The 19,598-nt window shown below is 41.9% G+C and overlaps 1 protein-coding gene across 2 annotated transcripts in view; it reads left to right on the top strand.

Moving 5' to 3' along the window:
* The window catches only part of arnt2 (aryl-hydrocarbon receptor nuclear translocator 2), a 108,414-nt gene that overhangs the window by 50,234 nt on the left and 38,582 nt on the right, over positions 1-19,598 (top strand). For both annotated transcript variants that reach the window (XM_086106228.1, XM_086106229.1), the window contains 2 exons: positions 3,117-3,193; positions 9,996-10,130. In XM_086106228.1, coding sequence (XP_085962354.1) covers positions 3,117-3,193; positions 9,996-10,130 — 212 coding nt within the window. The remainder of the gene's footprint in view (positions 1-3,116; positions 3,194-9,995; positions 10,131-19,598) is intronic.

Here is a 19,598-nt window from a genome sequence, read left to right as displayed (position 1 = left end):
AAACTGCCTTTTTGAAAGTGAGATACAATTTCAGCTTTCACAGACAGAGATTTGCTTTCGTTTACCAGACATGTTTGCTTGCTCTTCTATTTGCGGATGGGGCTGGTCCCAATCCCTCAACTGTACTTGAGAAGAGACAAGCAACACCAACAGAAACCGAAGCAATGAACCGCTAAAGACAAAAACCCGGGAACTAGTGTAAATGCAGGCAAATTAATCAGGACAACAAGGAGCACCGGGACAAGACACAAGGAAACGGGTTGATGAGCACAGTTGGAAATTGAAAAAAAAAAAAGACCTACCACAACGAACAAAAACAAGACATTACGTAAGACAAAACTAAATACCGTAAATTCCGGGCTACAGACCGCACCTGATTAAGAGCCGCATGCTCAGATTTATGAAGAAAAATCCATTTTGTCATTATATGCACCGCACCGTACTATAAACCACTGGCCAATGAGTAGGCGGGTGTTCGCTTCTGCGTCCCTGCCGTCGTAGAGCGCCTCCGGGTGAGGCAGCTGACCCGCAAAATTTCTTAAGGTTAAAATAATCTCCATATTTTTATGAGCATGATAAATGCATTTGCACAACGAAATTACGCTGAAACACATAATAAGAGGCCAGACAAAGAGAGATCTTGATGTGCATTTGCGTAATTACGAGGAGAAATACTGCAGCCCACTAGGCTTTGAATAGAATAATGCAAATCAATTAAATGGGAAAAGATATATGAAATTATTCTATAGTCAGCCGCTTAAAATTGATCATCGTTGGCAGCTTAAGGCCCGATGCTGCGCGGGTCAAAACACAGGTAAAATGTGTTCTCTCGTGGCCGCTTGTTTTCAGTATGACGGGGAGTCACCTTTTTTAATTACAGTCCGAGTGAGAGGCAAATGAAATGTCAGAGGGTCTTCATCCATATTTATTATTTCATCTGGGCTGATGGAATTCTCCGCTATCTTTGTTTGTGTGAATGTGCGGAACGAAGCAAGTTTGTCCTCGTAATTGGGAGGGAGCTGCTGACACAACATCGTGCGTGCCCTAATAGACAGGCTTCCATTTCATGAATCTATAACACCACGACGGCCCACCTTGAAAACCTTTAAAAGCTTTGGTTGTCTTTTTACACTGGCTCAGTTCTTCTTGCTGGAGCCTCCACCTTCGCACCATCGACTCGTCTTTGCCAAGATTACGGGCAGCAGCTCGATTTCCTTCTTTAACTGCCAGAGTGATCGCTTTTAGTTTAAAAGCTGCATCATATGCTTTTCGTCTGGTATTCTCCATGTTGATCAGGGTAGAAGAAAGACTGAAATAAGGAAGTTTTGATTACCGGTAATCATACAATTTCATTGGACCCCTGTGTACTACTCATTCATTTTATTGGTCGACTGTTGCCGGGTAACACATTTTTCCCCCGCTACGGCAAAAGAGCGGAAGTTGTGATTAGTCATACAATTGCATTGGACCAAAGTGAAAGACTCATTCATTTTATTGGTTCATGATTTTCCCGCGATGGAAGAAAAATTAAAAAGCTGCTTCACATTACACGCCGCAGTGTTGAAAGTGTGGAAAAAAGTAGCGGCTTAATCCGGAATTTACGGTATACTTTAACCAACGGAAATATAGATCATAACAGTAAATCCACCTCTACCCCCTCCCACTCAAGGGACGGATCCCAGATTTTCTAAAGCCGAACATAAATTGCTCACAGGGTGCGTGGAATGTACCTGAGAGACACGCACAGGGTCCGCCCCAATGTGGTCAGTCTCGTGAGCATCCGCGACACCAGTCAGACGAGATGTCAAGCACATGGGGCTTTTTGTAATTCAGCAGGAGGGCATTGCAGAGGCCACATATGATCTGGTGGTCGCAGGACCTGCACCACCGTAGCAGAGACTGATGACGGCCAAAGCATGATGGCCACCGAAACAGGAGCCTGCTGCTGCCGAGGTCCCGGAACGGGCGTCTGCCAATGCCAAGGAACAGCCATGGGGGCCTGGGCCTGGTCATTCTGTCGCCATTTTGGGACAGAATGTCCAGGAACTAGGAAAGGTGAACTAGAAAAAATGGACGGAATAAGGTGATTTGTGGACAGGTTTGAAAGATTCTGACTTTGTAGAAGACATGGAATGAGGTGTAGAAACTGGTACGGGATTACGTGATTTGGGAATAGCTGTTGGGTTGCGCGATTTAGAAAACAGGGTGGAAATATGAGACACCTTCACTAGGACACCTTTGTTGATGTCTCGGATATATAGCCAAACGGGTGACTAAGTAAAATGTCAGAAGAGAAAGACTTGGGTTTGGCCTCAAGAGGGATCATGAAAAAAGGGTGACAAAAACTGATTTCATCCAGAAACCTCAGCACCAGTTTCATCAAAATCGGAGTCGTACAAGAAAAACGTACACAGTCAGAGGTTCTGAGCACTTAAGGCAACTGTTTGCAGGGCGGTCAGAAAAGTGTGTCATGCCGAGGTCATACCTGTTTGAACAATATTTTTCTATTTCATCTTCAGCTGTTGTGTATTCCTCGTGGGATTGCGAATGAAATAAATTAATATTTTGTTGTATTATACCTGAGAAGCAATATTCTCCCATACTCTCTTTTTAGCAGTGTTGGACTTCATCCTGAAAATGTGTTCAAACTCGCTCTATGATCGCATTAATATTTCCATATTTCCGGTTCAATTGGGGTGAAAACCGCAGCCCGCCTCTTCCTCATTGGCATTGTGACTCATTGAAATCGGAGATCCATTGACGCGATACTTTCATAGGTGTGCTGCACGCACTTAATTCCATGTGAAGATACTCCGAGTTGATTAAACGGATTTAAATCTGCTGTTGTGCAACCGGAAACTTGCACAAAATATGCATGGAGTTGCCTGGAGGGCGGTTACCGTATCTTGGGGGTGGCAAAATGAAAAATTTCAGCATTAAAAATATGTATAATGTATATTATACAGTGTGTGCTTGTGTATGTGTGTTTTAATACTGGACATGTACTGCGTGAGGCCCATTGGTGGACTCACCTTTGCTTGCTGTTACTACATTTTCAAAAATGAAATAAATCTTTGAAAAATAGATGGAGTAAATTGGACTGTTTCTCCCCTCAGGTATGACTGTACCAGATGAGGACACAGAGGCAGGACAGACGGGGAAATATTGCCTCGTGGCCATTGGAAGACTGCAGGTGTGCACTGTCTTGGATTATTTGTTGAAAGAAACTCTTTCTGAACATGACAAAAGTGTCTCAGCAGTTGGATTGGAGAAATGTAGTAAATATGTTTCCTATCATACCCCTCTATAAACAATATAAAAATAATTAGCATCATTTTGCTAATGCTGGAACCATCTTTCTACAAATGTGGAAGTGAGCTCTGGATGTGTCAGACTTGACTACCTTTAAAAGACTTTAAAAGGCATATTTTGCTATTTTTAGACAACAAGAACACTTTCATTATACTGACTCATTTCCATTTTATCATACACTTTCAATCGTCAACACATATTTCAAACATATCCAAATCTCTTTGTGTTTAGCTCTTTAAACCTATTTCGAATTACGTTATCTCAACTCAACTCAATTCAACTGTATTTCTAGAGCACTTTCAGACAGCCATCGCTGCATACAAAGTGCTATACATGGAGCAACGAACATATACAACAGTAAAGCAACAAATTGGTAACAAAGACGGTAGAAAGCACCGAACAGCAAAACCAAAAACAAATCTGAGTCAAATGCCAAAGAATACAAGTGAGTTTTGAGGTGGGTTTTAAAGATGGGCAGCGAGGAGGCTTGCCGAATGTTCAGTGGGAGGTCATTCCAGAGAGAGGGACCAGCAACAGAAAAGGCTCGATCCCCTCTGAGCCTCAGTTTAATTCTTGGTACTTCTAATAATGTCTGGTCTTCAGACCTGAGGCGCCGGGCAGGTGTATAGGGGCGGATGAGCTCAGAGAGGTAAGGTGGCGCGAGGTCATTTAGAGATTTGAAGACAAATAATAGGATCTTGAAAATAACTCTAAAATGTATAGGGAGCCAGTGAAGGGATGCCAGAGTAGGAGTTATGTGCTCCCTCTTACGAGTACCAGTCAAGAGGCAAGCAGCGGCATTCTGGACCAGCTGGAGGCGCTTGATGGAGGATTGGCTCACTCCAAAGTAAAGGGCATTGCAGTAATCAAGCCGGGATGTGACGAATGCATGAATTACTGTCTCAAAGTGTTCATGAGAGAGGAGAGGTTTTACTTTGGCCAGCTGTCTAAGGTGAAATAAGCTGGTTCTGTTCAAAAGAAGACTCGGAAGAATTGGGTGCTAAAAGCGACTGCAACATTCCAAACAAATTACTTGCCTCGCTCCCGTTGAGCTCAGTATGGTCCTAATTTTAAATTTGTGTGTGAGCTGCTCTTTATTTCGAGACACTTTCACATTGAATTGTGTTGTTTTTCTTGTTGTCCCAACAAGCTGTTTTATAAGTTATTCAAAAATGAACGATAAAATTGGCTCCCAAGTTTCTGAAGTCTTTATTGATTGTGCATGACTCTTTGTCTCCCCTAAGGGTAGTAGCTCAATGACTACATTTACATGTAGTCAGCAACCTTTTTAAAACCCGGATATTATCAGTATTCAGGGTTTTAAAGGCCACGCAAAATGCGCGCAAACCCCCATTCGCTCACAATGGAAAGCATCACTTCCTCGTGTAAGGAAGGCGAGAGGAGTCGAGTGACACATTCAAGTACGCTCTGTTTGGTCGAAAACTGATTTTCGGTCGTAATCTGAGGCATAAAAAACTCGAAATTTTTGGTCGAAAACCGATTTGGTCCAGAACAGAGACATTCGAAAACCGAGGTTTGACTGTATTAGAACTAGCAGAGTTTAAAAAAAATTAAATACTAAGTATTCAGAACTCAACAACTTTTCTGAATGTAGTGTCGCCTTTTGAATGTTGTAGTTCTCAACGAGCCATTGTCACTGGGCTCATATGAGACGTCCATATGTCCGTGGTAAAACTGATGCCCCATGTGTTGTCTATCAGAGTACAACGTTTATGCGGAGTGACAACATTGTAAATTTCTAGTCAACACGTGTATGCAAAGTAGCTTCGGCTTGGGGAGAAAAAAAAACACAATAGTGATGGGCGCGCCATGTTTACCTACCGCCATGCAGCTTTGAAGCACAAATAGGTGAGACTTGGTGTCGCTATCGTTACACCAACACTAAACACACATCAAAATAACGTTATAAAAACCAAAGGGTTATAGTGCACGACGGACATTTGAATATAATGCCAGATACATACTACAGTGGCACAGGAAGGAGTGGCAAGTGCCTCTCATGTATGACGCCGCAGTGCGGCGAGATGACTCGCCTCCGGTCATGAAAATGCACCTTAGCTAAAATACTGTATATTAATTTCATTGCTGGTTAGAAACGAAATCAGAGAGGTAGAATATAGCCCAAATAAATCAAAAATTAATTTAGACACTGAACATTATGCTGAATTTTTACACTGTCGTGCCTGTCCCATACTAAGGTTCTTGACATAATTTAACCTTTTCATCCATACTGTAACCTCAGAACATGATAAGCTGTCCACTGTCGGAACCGCTGTCCCTCAAAGTGTTGAAAAGAATGGAGATTCAGAATATATAAAATTAGGAATGTATTCGTTTATAAATATGAAAATATAAATATGGAAATGAATTCCTGTAGGTTGTCAGCTCTCATAGATTTAGTCATTGATATTGTAAAGCCCATTGTCTGACACAATTGAATAACTGTAGGTAGATATATATCTAATATATATACATACTGTATTAGAGCTGTCTAACGATTAAAATATTTAATCTAATTAAAAACGGAACTGTCATAATTAACTCAAATTAACTGAAAATTTATCGTGATTACTCACGCAAATTGTATCGTTTCTGAATTTCCTTTTATATTTTTTTGTCCTATTTTTTCCCCATTTTAATGCTGTCATCAACATGGAATCATGAATCAGTTTTCTATGTGCAAAATGCAAATATTTACTGAAATAATTTCAATTTTCAATTTTACATTAACATTTTTCACTTGGAGCAGTTATTCACAAGTAATCTCTCACACAATATTCATGTCCATCAACAACAGTGAAAAAAAATATTTTGTCACACAACTGCTGCTTTAACAGCTGTTTTTATGGAATCAAAACAGAGCAATATAACATTATAAAGTGCACATCTAAGGTAAACTAGTACTCAGCCTATAGTGGATTTAAACCATGGTTGCATACTTCGTTTTTTTCAAGTTTGCTTAGAACACAGCAGTCTGTTTCTGTATGTTTGTTGGAGAATAACGAGACACCTGACAGCAGTGTTCGTTATTTGCCGCTGTATTCAAAACTGCCGGCCGTACAAACAAGCGCACGCACTTCCCCCGTGCTGCTGAGGCAAACCATTCTGAAAGAGGGGGGTTTCACCCACACAGTCAGGCTATGTTGATTGTGTTGGTCCTTCTTGCGCGGAAGTCTCTCTACAGTTTTTGTGTAGACCTCATTTCGGATGACTACACTTGGTTCGATGACAACACTGGAGACGTTTTATTTTCGCTAGGTCGCTACCACAGCAGCGCACTGTCACTGTCAGACGAACACAGAGAAGTTCCACCCGCTCTATTTATATGGACACAGAACGCTGTAACCTTCCACACAAAATAGTTCCAAACAAGTAACAATCGCGTCAGTGGCATACATCGTATACCTGTATGATACACAGAGAGAGAAGAACAGGTAACTTTGGTCTTGTCAGTGGAGCAATCTGGCAACTTTTTAAAAGTAAACTTTCCATTCATAAACTCTTTAAGTATCCGTTTTCCGTGTCTCGCGCTGCCGTGGCTGGCAAAACAGACATGTGCGTGGACCTGTGGGGCGTGCTTGTTGTTTTGTTTCTGGTTTATTTATAGAGCAACGTAACATCCGCTGTGACGTGTGCCGCATTAATATCGCGAGACAAAATTGAATCCCGTTAGAATTCATTTAAATTAATGCCGATAATAACGCGCTAAACTGACAGTTCTAATATATATAGATTAGAGCTGTCAGTTTAGCGCTTAAGATAAGATATCCTTTATTTGTCCCGCAATGGGGAAATTACAGTCAGAATTCAGAAAGGAAAACACTGGGTAGGGAGAGGGAGAAAAAAAACACGCTCGAACTATCCTCTTCTGAGGATAATTTAAGTCCAGGATAAAAAAAGACCCCAGCACATAAATAAGCATATGACAGTTACAACAAGTCACATTGGGGAGGGGGGGTGACCGCGACACGGCACCTCTGGCCAGCTGCACGGACACGAGCGCTCTGCAGATCGTACCACGTCACGGGGGAAAAGAATCGGAGCGATGAAGACGGTGATAATAAGGATGTGTATGCGCGTGTGATTGTCCAGTTGTGTATGTGTATGCGTGTACAGGTCATAGCTGCTTCGTCGAGGTCTGCTCCTGAAGACAGTCCCAGCTTATCAGTCCATGGCCGAGAAGGAGGGGGGTGATGGTGGGGGGTACTAGCTTCCATGCATACTTCCATCCAGGGGAAAGGGTCCAGATAGTGTTGTTTGTTTTGGAGGGCCGGCCGCCAACAATTTCAGACAGCCTTGAGTCCGTGGCCTGTATTCTTCACAAGCGCCAATCAGCCAAATCCGCAATCTCTTTCCGCAGCGCGGATTCCAACTTCTCCATGTTGTTGTCGATCATACGGAGTCGCTCCAAAAACCGCATCTATATTGCGGTTGAGCTCAGTCACCGCTTGAGTCTGAGTGTTGGACATTCGCGCCAAACCATCCAGAATGACCGGCAGCTTCTTCACTTCCAATAAAGCCGCTCCCGTCGGTTGAATTTTGCGATAGAACAGGAAGCTGCTAACACCAAACAGCAGCATACCTGCTATCAGAAGGCCGATAATGTAGATGTCTTCCACATCCTCAACGGACAGTATTGACAGGCACACCGTTCTCCACTTTCTCCATGGATCAAGGGCGTATCCGGCAGCAAATGTCCCCGAGGGGCAAGCAGGCTCCCCACTGCCTGCTCTTTTCGTCGAAAATATTTTGTCGATTGCATCGAGAGACCAGCCAACTAATTCCATGGTTAGTTCTTCGGATGAAAATATGGTAGTAGGCTAGGAAAAGTTAGACAAAGACTAAGTGGCGAGCAAGGAGAGGGTGGGGGTTGAGGGCAGGAGCTGAGCAAAAAGCGTCGGCCTTCGTCGATAGCCAAGCAGGAACTTAATGGCCAAGCACACAGCTGACGTGAGTACTCCGCCCCCTCGTGTCAGACAGACAGCTAAGGATCATTTCAAAGTGAAGAAAATGGATGACACTACAAAGAACAAATTTGCTGAAGACAGAGCTAAATGTATGGCTACTGCATGCAGGCCTGTCAACATTGTCCACACACGCGATTTGGAACTATTTTGTGTGGAAGGTTACAGTGTTCCGTGTCCATATAAATAAAGCGGGTGGAGCTTCTCTGTGTTCGTCTGGCAGTGACGGTGCACTGAGGCACGTCGAGAGTTCAGCGGTGCAGTGGTAGTGACCTAGCGAACACTGAAAATAAAATGTCTCCAGTGTTGTCATCGAACCAAGTGCAGTCATCCGAAATGATGTCTACACAAAACCGTAGAGCAGGGGTGCCCAAACCTTTTGGATGGAAGATCTACTTTTCGATCAACTAACCTCCTGGGATCTACCCTTACCGGCGCACAGGCGCACGCGCACGCGCACACACGCCCACGCACACACACACACACACACACACACGCGCGCACACGCCATGATGAGAAACAGCCTGAAACAGAGGCATGCGACACACTTTTGCAGCCTGTTAACTATCGTAGCTCACACGTACTGTTTTAAAGTGCTTCCCTGGGCCCTCCTCGATTCCTATTCTTTGCTCGTGCCCTCGGTGAATTGTACACGAAGCAAACTCTGAATGAGAATCATGACGATAAAAGATAGAGCGCAACAGCTCTGATCACAAGCTGCAATTGCAAACTGCTGAGCGCAAACAACCTCCGGTGACGTAATCACGCCCCACCGTAAATTTAAGATTTACCTACTTTATTTTATTTTTAATTTTTTTTTTGGTGAAAATGAGACTGATAAGATGATTAGGGTGCAGTGTATATAAACACAAAAAATATATTACTAACATGTACAAAGACACACAAAGGGTTGTTTGTTTTTTTTCTCCTTGACACTCCTCGGATCTACTTGGGACCTGTCTTAGATCTACCGGTAGATCAGGATCGACCTAATGGGCACCCCTGCAGTAGAGAGACTTCCGCGCAAGAAGGACCAACAGAATCAACATAGCCTGACTGCTGTGTTCAAAGCAAACTTGAGAAAAAACGAAGTATGCAACCATGGCTTAAATCCACTATAGGCTGAGTACTAGTTGACCTTATATGTGCACTTTAGAATGTTACATTGCTCTGTTTTGATTCCATAAAAACAGCTGTTAAAGCAGCTGTTGTGTGACAATATTTTTTTCACTGTTGTTGATGGACAGTAATATTGTGTGAGAGATTACGTGTGAATAACTGCTCCAAGTGAAAAATGTTCATGGAAAATTGAAATTGTTATTTCAGTAAATATTTGCATTTTGCACATAGAAAACTGATTCATGATTCCATGTTGATGAGAGCATTAAAATGGGGAAAAATCTGACAAAAAAATATAAAAGGAAATTCAGAAATGATAAAGAATGCGTGAGTAATCACGATTAATTTTTAGTGAATTTGAGTTAATTATGACAGTTGCATTTTTAATTAGATTTAATATTTTAATCGTTTGACACCTCTAATATATACTGTGTATATATATATATATATATATATATATATATACACAGTATGTATACATATTTTAACATGACTTTATAAGTCAGATTTAATGTAAGTGAGAAGGCACACACTGTCGGTGTAGTCTCATTCAGGTTGTGTGCTCGAACCTTCCCTCAGGTAACCAGCTCTCCTGTCTCGATGGATATGAATGGTCTATCCGTACCCACAGAGTTCTTGTCCCGCCACAATTCAGATGGGGTCATCACCTTTGTCGACCCACGTTGCATCAACGTTATTGGTTATCAGCCTCAGGTAAGATACAAAGATTAGAGTAATTGTATGATGTGAATGTTGTGAAAATGTACAGGTATAATACGCTCAAATGTATTGAAACAGTGATTACTCCTACTCCTTTCTTGTGGCTGGAGACTCAACTATAAACTTGGAGAGGGAGATCATCTTTTGTTTCTTTCACATGTGAGCAAAAGTATTGGAACATTACACAGTCTTTATTGTTGCCCAGGCCTGTTGCATTCCATTGATTATTCATACAATAAATAAAAAATGCAGAATGTGAACCCAAAGCAAGACACAAGCTCAAGAGGTGTGCATGCCTCTTCACCCTGACATCTCTCCTTGCATGTCGGAATATGTGTGCTATAGTTTTCTGTGTGGTGCGTCAAAAAATATATGGCAGTGACAGTTTAAGTTATGCTTGAAACCAGGGGTCGGAAACCTTTTTGGCTAAGAGAGCCATAAAAGCAAAATATTTAGAAATGTATTTCAGTGAGAGCCATGTATATGTATGTATGTACAGTATGTATATATAAAAAAAAAAAAAATCCTCGTCTCACCCCTCGGGTGGTGTCCGTCCCTCATTCAGCTCGGGTCCTCTACCAGAGGCCAGGAAGCTTGAGGGTTCTGCGCAGTATCCTTGCTGTTCCCAGCACTGCACATTTCTGGACTGAGATGTCCGATGTTGTTCCCGGGATCTGTTGCAACCACTCATCTAGTTTGGGGGTCACTGCCCCGAGTGCTCCGACCACCACAGGCAAGAACTGTCACCTTTACCTTCCAGGCTCTCTCCAGCTCCTCTCTGAGCCCTTGGTATTTCTCCAGTTTCTCGTGTTCCTTCTTTCTGATGTTTCCATCACTTGGGACCGCTACATCCACTACAACGGCTTTCCTCTGCCCTTTATCTATGATCACGCTATCTGGTTGGTTCGCCATTATTGTCAGTCTGGATCTGGAAGTCCCACAGGATCTTCGCTCTGTCATTCTCCACCACCTTCGGAGGTGTTTCCCATTTTGACCTTGGGGTTTCCAGTCCATACTCCGCACAGATGTTTCGGTAGACTATGCCAGCCACCTGGTTATGGCGTTCCATGTAGGCTTTCCCTGCCAGCATCTTACACCCTGCAGTTATGTGTTGGATCGTCTCAGGTGCCTCTTTGCACAACCTACACCTTGGGTCTTGTCTGGTGTGGTATATCTGGGCCTCAATGGCTCAGGTGCTCAGGGCCTGCTCCTGAGCAGCCAGGATGAGTGCCTCTGTGCTATCCTTCAGGCCAGCCCTCTCTAGCCACTGATAGGACTTCTTGAGATCAGCCACTTCAGTTATGGTCCGGTGGTACTTCCCGTGTAGGGGCTTGTCCTCCCATGACGGTCCCTCTTCCAGCGCCTCATCCTCTGTTCCCCATTGTCTGAGACATTCTCTGAGCACGTCATCCGTTGGAGCCTTCTCCTTGATGTATTCATGGAGCTTGGATGTTTCATTCTGGACAGTGGCTCTCACACTCAGTAGTCCCCGGCCTCCTTCCTTTCGGCTTGCTCTCTCTCTCTCTCTCTCTCTCTATATATATATATATATATATACAGTATATATATATATATATATATATATATATATATATATAATGGATATAGATAGATAGATAGATGGATAGCTCAGTTGGTAAGGCATCGGTTTGGGAGACGGTGGTTCGAATCCCGTATGAATTATATATATATATACAGCGAAACTCGTCGACAACGAAACCTACATGGGCGAAAATACCCCCTAGTGTGAAAAAATCTTTATGCATTAACACCATTCCCACTCTCCTGCCCCCATACAACGCAAAAAAACTGTTGCGTTCCACAAAATCTTTTTCTCTGCTCCTGCCTTCCGACCAGAGTCACTACAACGAAGGCTAATCCAACAGCCACCTCTTCTGCTTCGTTCGGAAACGGCAACAGCAACCACCACACTGGTTAACACATGCGCAGTAGTCCAGAAGTATTTGTTATTGTTAGTTTCACAGGCAGCAAGAACGTTGCATTGCTAAAATGGCTATAAAATGGACCTTTGGATGTCAAGCAGCTAAGACAAGAAGAGCTCTGACGCTGGAAGAGAGGGTAAAAGTGATCAAAATGAAAGACGGAGGAAGCAAAATAAAAGACATTATCCAAGAAATTGATGTAAGTGAAAGTGAATGCTGATCGTAAATTTCGCAATTTCTTTCCCTTTTTTTTTCTTTCTACACTGACTATATGAAGTGTCAAATAAGTGTATGCTCATACGGTTCGTTTATCGCGGCTTCAGTGCATCGCGGATTTTTTCAAACATTAAAAAAATATATACATATATATATATATATATATATTTTTTTTTTTTTACATATACATGGAGTACAGTACTGTATATGTTGCTCTATGTGACTCACTGTTGTTTTGCAGCTTCTCGCGGACTGTTTGCGGACTTTAAAAAAAAATAAAAAAAATTTAAACCTGTTTGTTAATTGGACGAAACTTCGCGGATTTTCGTTTATCGCGGGTGATTTTGGTCCCCATTAACCTCAATAAACGAGGGTTTACTGTATTTTCACCTTAAGAAATTTTGCGGTTTTTTTCTGCGGGGGTTTAGCGGGGGACCGCACCCGGAGGCACTCCATGGCGGCAGGGACGCAGAAGCAAATCCCCGCCTACTCATTGGCCAGCGGTTTATAGTACGGTGCGGCGCATTTAATTACAAAATTGATTTTTCTTCATAAATCTGAGCATGCGGCTCTTAATCAGGTGCGGTCTGTAGCCCGGAATTCACGGTATATAATATAAATAACTATTTTAAAAGTTAATTGTCAGAGATTTTCTTGGAAAAGTTAAAGAAATTACTTGGCACACAGGGAAAATTGTCTTCAATATCGGCGGGAAGGATCTCTGAGAGCGAACGACGGTAGTTGCCCCGATGATCACACACTCGAGTTCCCTTCCCGCCAATTCAGACTTTTATTGTAACATACAAGGAAAATACTGTCCCCGATATTTGCATACCACACCCCCGGTCCGGCCCCTCGGGAGTGATTGGTTACCTGTTTTTAAACTTTGAACCACCAGTACATTGGCGCCTTTTCTGTCTGGTCTACATCGAATTAACGTGTTGCAGACTTTGCGGATGGCCAATGTCGCCTGGGCGCAACGGGTGTTCTCAACTCGTCTTTTGTTGTTCAACCGCTGTTCCCGAATTATTCATTCCCCTTTTGTGACCGAGTTTCGCCCTCTCCCCTGTGATCGCCCACCTGCATTGACGTGCTAATTGTGGACTTCGACAGTCCTCCGGCCAGGTGGCCTTTGTGCACAGGCATTTGGGGGTTTAGATGTGCCCAAATTAAATGAAACTTTAAACATGATACAATTTTGCTCATAGATTCCTCTAACATTAATTCAACAAAATGTCAGTATAATAAGCCTCTGAATGTATTTTTTAAAATAATTTTGTGATAGTACTCACCATTAATGTGAATGGTTTTCCGTTCCTCACGATTGCTAAAAATCCAGCAAAACGAGCGTAATTATAGTCAGTTTGCCAGGTCCATATGCGGAGTTGCTGCTGGCTAGTTTGCTCAATAGCTTGCAAGTTTCTTTTCTGCTGTCTCTCATAGGCTATTTTGATGCGAACGTAGCATGGCGCGTGTCAAAGTGCCGCTTTACATTCAACCGTTTCATCGATGGTATTTTGTCATTGCAAATCAGACACACCACAGAACCTGTTTTCTCCACAAAGGCGAATCCTTCGGTCCATTTGTCCTGAAGTCTACCATACTCATCATCTTTTTTTAATTTCGCCATCTTATTCGTTTCAGATTAGCTTTGAGCTAATGACCGAGCGGGTTGATTCAAAAGAGGGCGTTTCCCTGTTTCCGCAGCAACAGCCAACATAGGCCAGTATTATCCAATCAAATTTGCTCCTGGAGCCAACTGCAGCCCTGAACATGAAATAACCAGTTAAAAAAAATCAATGGATGGATTAAACAAGCACGAATATTTTGTTTTATCCGTGAGCCAGATGCAATTATCAAAAGAGCCACATATGGCTCGCGAGCTATAGGGTCCCGACCCTTGATTTAGACTCTTATAAGAATTGCTTTCTCCTTTAATTATTGGGATCATTTAGGTTGTTTGGGAGGCGCAGATGTTCACACACCAGACAGACTGAGGCTGCAATGACAGTAATATGTAACGTGAACGTTTACACACACGCGCACGCGTGCCCACACACGCACACACACACAAAATTGGATTCCACCCTAAAATCCCAATTGAGTACTAAGACATTAGGATACACCAGTTAATCCCTGCTAATTATTGATGACCATGATCTTCCTGTGGTCTAATAAATATAAAAAGCCTTCTCGTAAAGATCGCACGGATGACACATATTTGTACTTTTAAGTAACCTAATACCGGAGTCAAGATGACATAACTTGTTCCGTACTAAAAAAATGTCAACGTGTCGGCTATGGTTTTAATCATACAAGCAAGAGCAATTATTTCCGTGGTTGTAGTCTCTTGACATTAAAATAGAAACACATATTAGCTATTTCAATATTTCCATTGAAACATTCTTGTCACGATAGGTTCTTTGATGAAATCCACATGATCCTCAGACATTCGCCATCTTATCAAAATATTGTGTGATGTGCTGACAATGTAAATACCACTGACAAAATGAAAAACAGTTGCTGGCATTGAGACATTTTCTTGATGCTTCTTTGTCCCTTCGTGCCATTCCTTCATATTTCTCAACAGATGTGGAAGCAACTCAATGACATGGCTGCATTTGCATTTCATTGTATTTTTCCGAACAATTTTTCCACACCATTCAAAAAAAAAAACAACCTAATGTCTGAAGAAAAAAAAATCCTATTTAAGTCACTGCTGGGTCGTATTTTTTTTCTGGGAAATTTATTTTACAAAAACGCGGGCCACGGACAGTAGACCTTGGACTCACAACCAAAATACCTCTTCCATAATCAGAAATAACGCTTCGAGCGTGCAGTGCTTCACTCTAACAGTTCGGAAACACAGAGTCATTCAACTGTGCCGTTTGGTTATTAAGAGTGCCGCAAAAAAGAGTGCTAGAAGTAGGACTGAACGATCTTGGAAAATAATCTAATCGTTCCTCAAATTTGCTGTTTAATTTGCAATATATTTTCTCAAGGTCCTTTTCTCATGCATCTTGACAAATGGTATTAGACAAATTATGCAGTATAGGATACGAAGATAAAGGCAAATGAAATATGAATATAAAATGAATATTATACACGGTTTATCTTCTACAGTTACAAGTACAAATTGACTAAATACTTTGACATGCAGTGGGCGATCATCCACCATGACAACCTAATTCTGCCACACAAGTGTGGGGTAAACATAATTATATAATGTTACTGGAAATTAGTAACTTCTAAAATAAAGCGGAGATGAATAACGCAAACAAATCTGTAGCTGTACTGCTTCCTCCATATCATTTTGTTTCATGAAACATGTAACTGTGGACTGCACTTCACTCAACTTGTCATATAGATCGACATAAAAATAAAACATACGTATAAAAATCAAATCTTATCAATCTGCAGAAAGTGACATTACACATGCTAACGAGTTGGTAAAGCACGATTATACCAGTTTATGACATTGCACCAGTTCATGGATAAGCACTCGCAGTAATGACACCAGTTTATCAATGAAATAAAGAGCAGCACATATTATTTTAGTTTAGCGAATGAAGCATGTGGCCAAATTTATCCTCTTAATATTTGACCGCTTGACAACTTTGCATGGCTCTGCTATTTGCAAATCATTTGACCAGAGGATGCAACCACCTGGTTGTTGTTTTTCAGAGGTACCGTATTTTCCACACTAAATGGCGCACTGGATTATGAGGCGCACCTTCAATGAATGGCATATTTTTAAATTTTTTTCATATATGGGACGCACAGCATTATAAGACACAATCTACAATGCATCCACAAGATGGAGCTAAGCTCAAGGAAATGCCAACAGAACACTACACTACACTACACTACACCCTTATTTATATAGCGACGAGCAGATGTCAGTAAAACGTATTTAATAAAGCAGCGACACAGTTCACTTAACCAACAGCAAGTTATACATTGACTCATTAACGTTGAACTCTCTTGCCGCTGCTCTATTTCCATGTTCAACTGAGAAACCGATCGCCTTAAGTTTGAACTCTGCGTTGTAAGCATGTCTCGAGCAAGGAACCATTTTGGGGTTGACATATTACCGTCATGACCATACACAAGGCACATCGGATTTTAAGGCCTGCTGTGAGCTTTTAAGAAAATGAATGGCTTTTAGGTACGCCTTTTTCTGCGGAAAATACGGTATTTCTGCTGCTGCCACCAGTGGATGATTGCTGTTGCAGTAGGGGCATCAACTTTGAAAAGGGTTTTGTCCAAAAACCTCCCCAGCAGGCAAAATATACTGCGGAGGCATTGTGAAGAGCTATTACTTTTATTTCACATGCACCGTACGCAGCAGACAGCCGTGGTGGTCCACACACTCTGCAGACACTTCCCCACTAATACCCACAAGCGCACCAGCATAAGGCGGCAGCCGAAACAACACAAAACACATGACAAGTCTTTTTTTTTTTCCATCTTGCCAGGTGAACAAGCCCAAGCATGTTAGATATTTGCCCCTTCTCATGGGACAGAAACCTTACTGAACGCTTACGCGGCAGTGTTAACTTTGCCTTCTGTGAACCCCTCTGTCCCGCCTCTCACCATCCCGTCTCAGCCTCCGCTCCACTCTAATAACAGTAATGATCAGTCACATCACAGCCTTTGCGATGAGAAAATCACATTTTATCAAATCCCGATTGTATATTGCAAATGCAATTAATTTTTCAGCCCGAGACGGAACCCAGTGCGTCAGGCAATACAGATGGAAGCGGCCCAGAACACGAGCTGCAGATTAGTTTAAAAAATAGGCTGCGTTTGGAAATTAATGGGATGGGAGCGCCCTCTGCTTCTCTGAAAAGACACACTCTTAGAGTGGAGTTAAGGTATGAAAGTGAATTTCCGAATGAACCCTGTGTTGACAGGGAGCGAGTTATGGTTGGATGAAACTTCTGCTTTTAACGACAGAAAAGTTTCCCTTTTCGTTTGAAGTGGCTTACCTTAACTAGAATCCCATGTGGAATTGTGGCCAAAGGTAGAAACCTTGTCCGTTATCGGGCCTTTTGGTGCCATAAATACTTGTGGATGCCTCTTAAGGAAGCTGCATGCCAAATGAGCGATATGTCACATATTAGTTGCCATGTCTACTACTACTACTACTTGTACTTCTTCCTCATCTTCTTCTATTTTCTATTGGCTATTTCTGTTGGCAAATACCTTTGGTGCATGAATGCCACCAGTTTAGCATGCTAAAGAATCAATTTATGTTGTCAGCTTAGGCCACTGTGTTGATACACAAATCCTATACACTGCACAACACTGACGCTGCAGACTGGAAATATGTATTTATATAATATGTAATGTATACTCAAATTACAGTAACATACCAATCACCAATGAAAGTCAAAACAAAGTAGTAGTTTTTCTTACTACTGTTGACCGTGAACAAATGAAAATGACAGCATGAAGTACATCTACACTGACAGCAAGGACCCTATTTTGGGTCATGCAGCTTAAACGGTGAAGTTACCCTCTTGCTCCTGTGGCACATTGGTACTTGCCCTGTGCCCAATTACATTTGTCCCTCTTCTCGTTTTTGCATGGTTAAACCCAGCCTCATCAGAATATATAAATTCTTGCTGGATTTCTTCAGCATCCATTTGCAGGACTCTCTGAAACTTAATAAAAGACAAGAGGAGCTGTTCAATATCTATTGCACAATAAGGTGGTGTGCAGTATACAATAGCGCGCCATGCTAACGTGAACAATACATTCGTCCACATATTCATGACGCAGATATGTCACTCTGAATATCTGCCAAATAGTACCTGATACAGTTTTCTCAGGTGTTATTGAAAATATTGTTATCACTGATGACACCGGGTTGAATTTTGCTCAGCTTTATACAACTGTTAGCCAAAACCATGTTAGCAATGGCTGTCCTCTGTGCACGAGTGAACATGGAACACCTTGGTGTCCTCCACCCTCAATCTTGGACAGGATAGGAAAGGAAATTTTCCAAGGAAGAAAATGAGAATTCAAAGAGGCCCCAGGGCTTTGTAATGAGAAGCAGCTAACCTTACAATCCTTATTTGTGTCTCAAGCAGTGGTTCTTAACCTTGTTAGAGGTACTGAACCCAACCAGTTCATCTGCACATTCATCGAACCCTTCATTCGTGAAAAATAAAACTATGATTTTATTTATAAATTGAACACATACCAATTTCTAGACATACTGTAAGTGTAATTTGTTTTAATTGTGCACAAAATGAATCCTGCATGCCGTACTATCCTGACATTCACACTTTGATACTGAGCAAACTAAATTTCTCACAGCACTAATTGGACAAGCAATGTAATTTGACCATCTGCAGCCAGTGATGGCCAGGTGGGCGTGTCATTACTAATTGACATGTTGAGTCGGGTGTGTCTTCACCTTCATAGCATAGGCTCCGTCGAACCCGTGAGATCCATACGCCAAATCCCTAGGGTTCGATCGAACCCAGGTTAAGAACCGCTGGTCTAAAGTGTGAAAATGCATGGAAAGTTTTGCAAATCACTGTGTGTAATGTTTTGCAAAAAGCGTGACAATGTTTCTGTGCTTATATTTGTGCGGCTCTGGACAGGTGTTTCGTTCCCTGAGTGTAAAAATCTGTTAATTGTGTGAAAATGGTCATTTTCGTCTGTAAACAACTATAAAAGCCTCCCAAGTGGGAGTCAGCATACGCATTCCAACAGTTAAAGTGCCTTTGATTAACCCAGAATAAGGTTCAGCTGTTGTAGTAGGCTTTTCCAGACCTTTTTTGAATTTTTATTAGAAGCCTGAAGGTTTAGTGCTCACGCTGACTGGTATTCACAACTGTTCATAATTGTCTTCACCTTGACTAAGGTCACAGTTGGAGCATGGAGCTGCCACTTGTCATGCTTCACTCTAATTTGGGTGTTGTTTTTATGATGAGCAATGTTCTATGTTTGGTGCAAACACATTTAACCTGTTGGCCAATCACGGTTTCGTTTCATGAGACTCAAACACATTTCGATTATGTGTGTTTTGAAGTGCGTTTTGAAAAAATATACCCGAGCTTGGATGTTTTTATTTGGCTTTCATCTTGCCCAGACATGTCAAGAAGACAGGAGGTTTTTGTCTCATGTACTAAACAGGCAGTACTTAAATTTTAATTTTCCAAAATTTGCAACTCTTTCAGTGTTTCTGTCGAACAATGAGATCCATCTGATGCTGTGGGTACACATTTTATATTCACTGCATATAGCACCAAACAGCAGAAGTTGCTTCGGGGCACTTTATACATGG

The sequence above is a fragment of the Hippocampus guttulatus genome, chromosome 3, assembly GCF_054856545.1.
Source record: "Hippocampus guttulatus isolate MCC_2025c chromosome 3, RoL_Hgut_1.0, whole genome shotgun sequence".
NCBI lineage: Eukaryota > Metazoa > Chordata > Actinopteri > Syngnathiformes > Syngnathidae > Hippocampus > Hippocampus guttulatus.
This window is presented reverse-complemented; position numbering and strand designations above follow the sequence as displayed.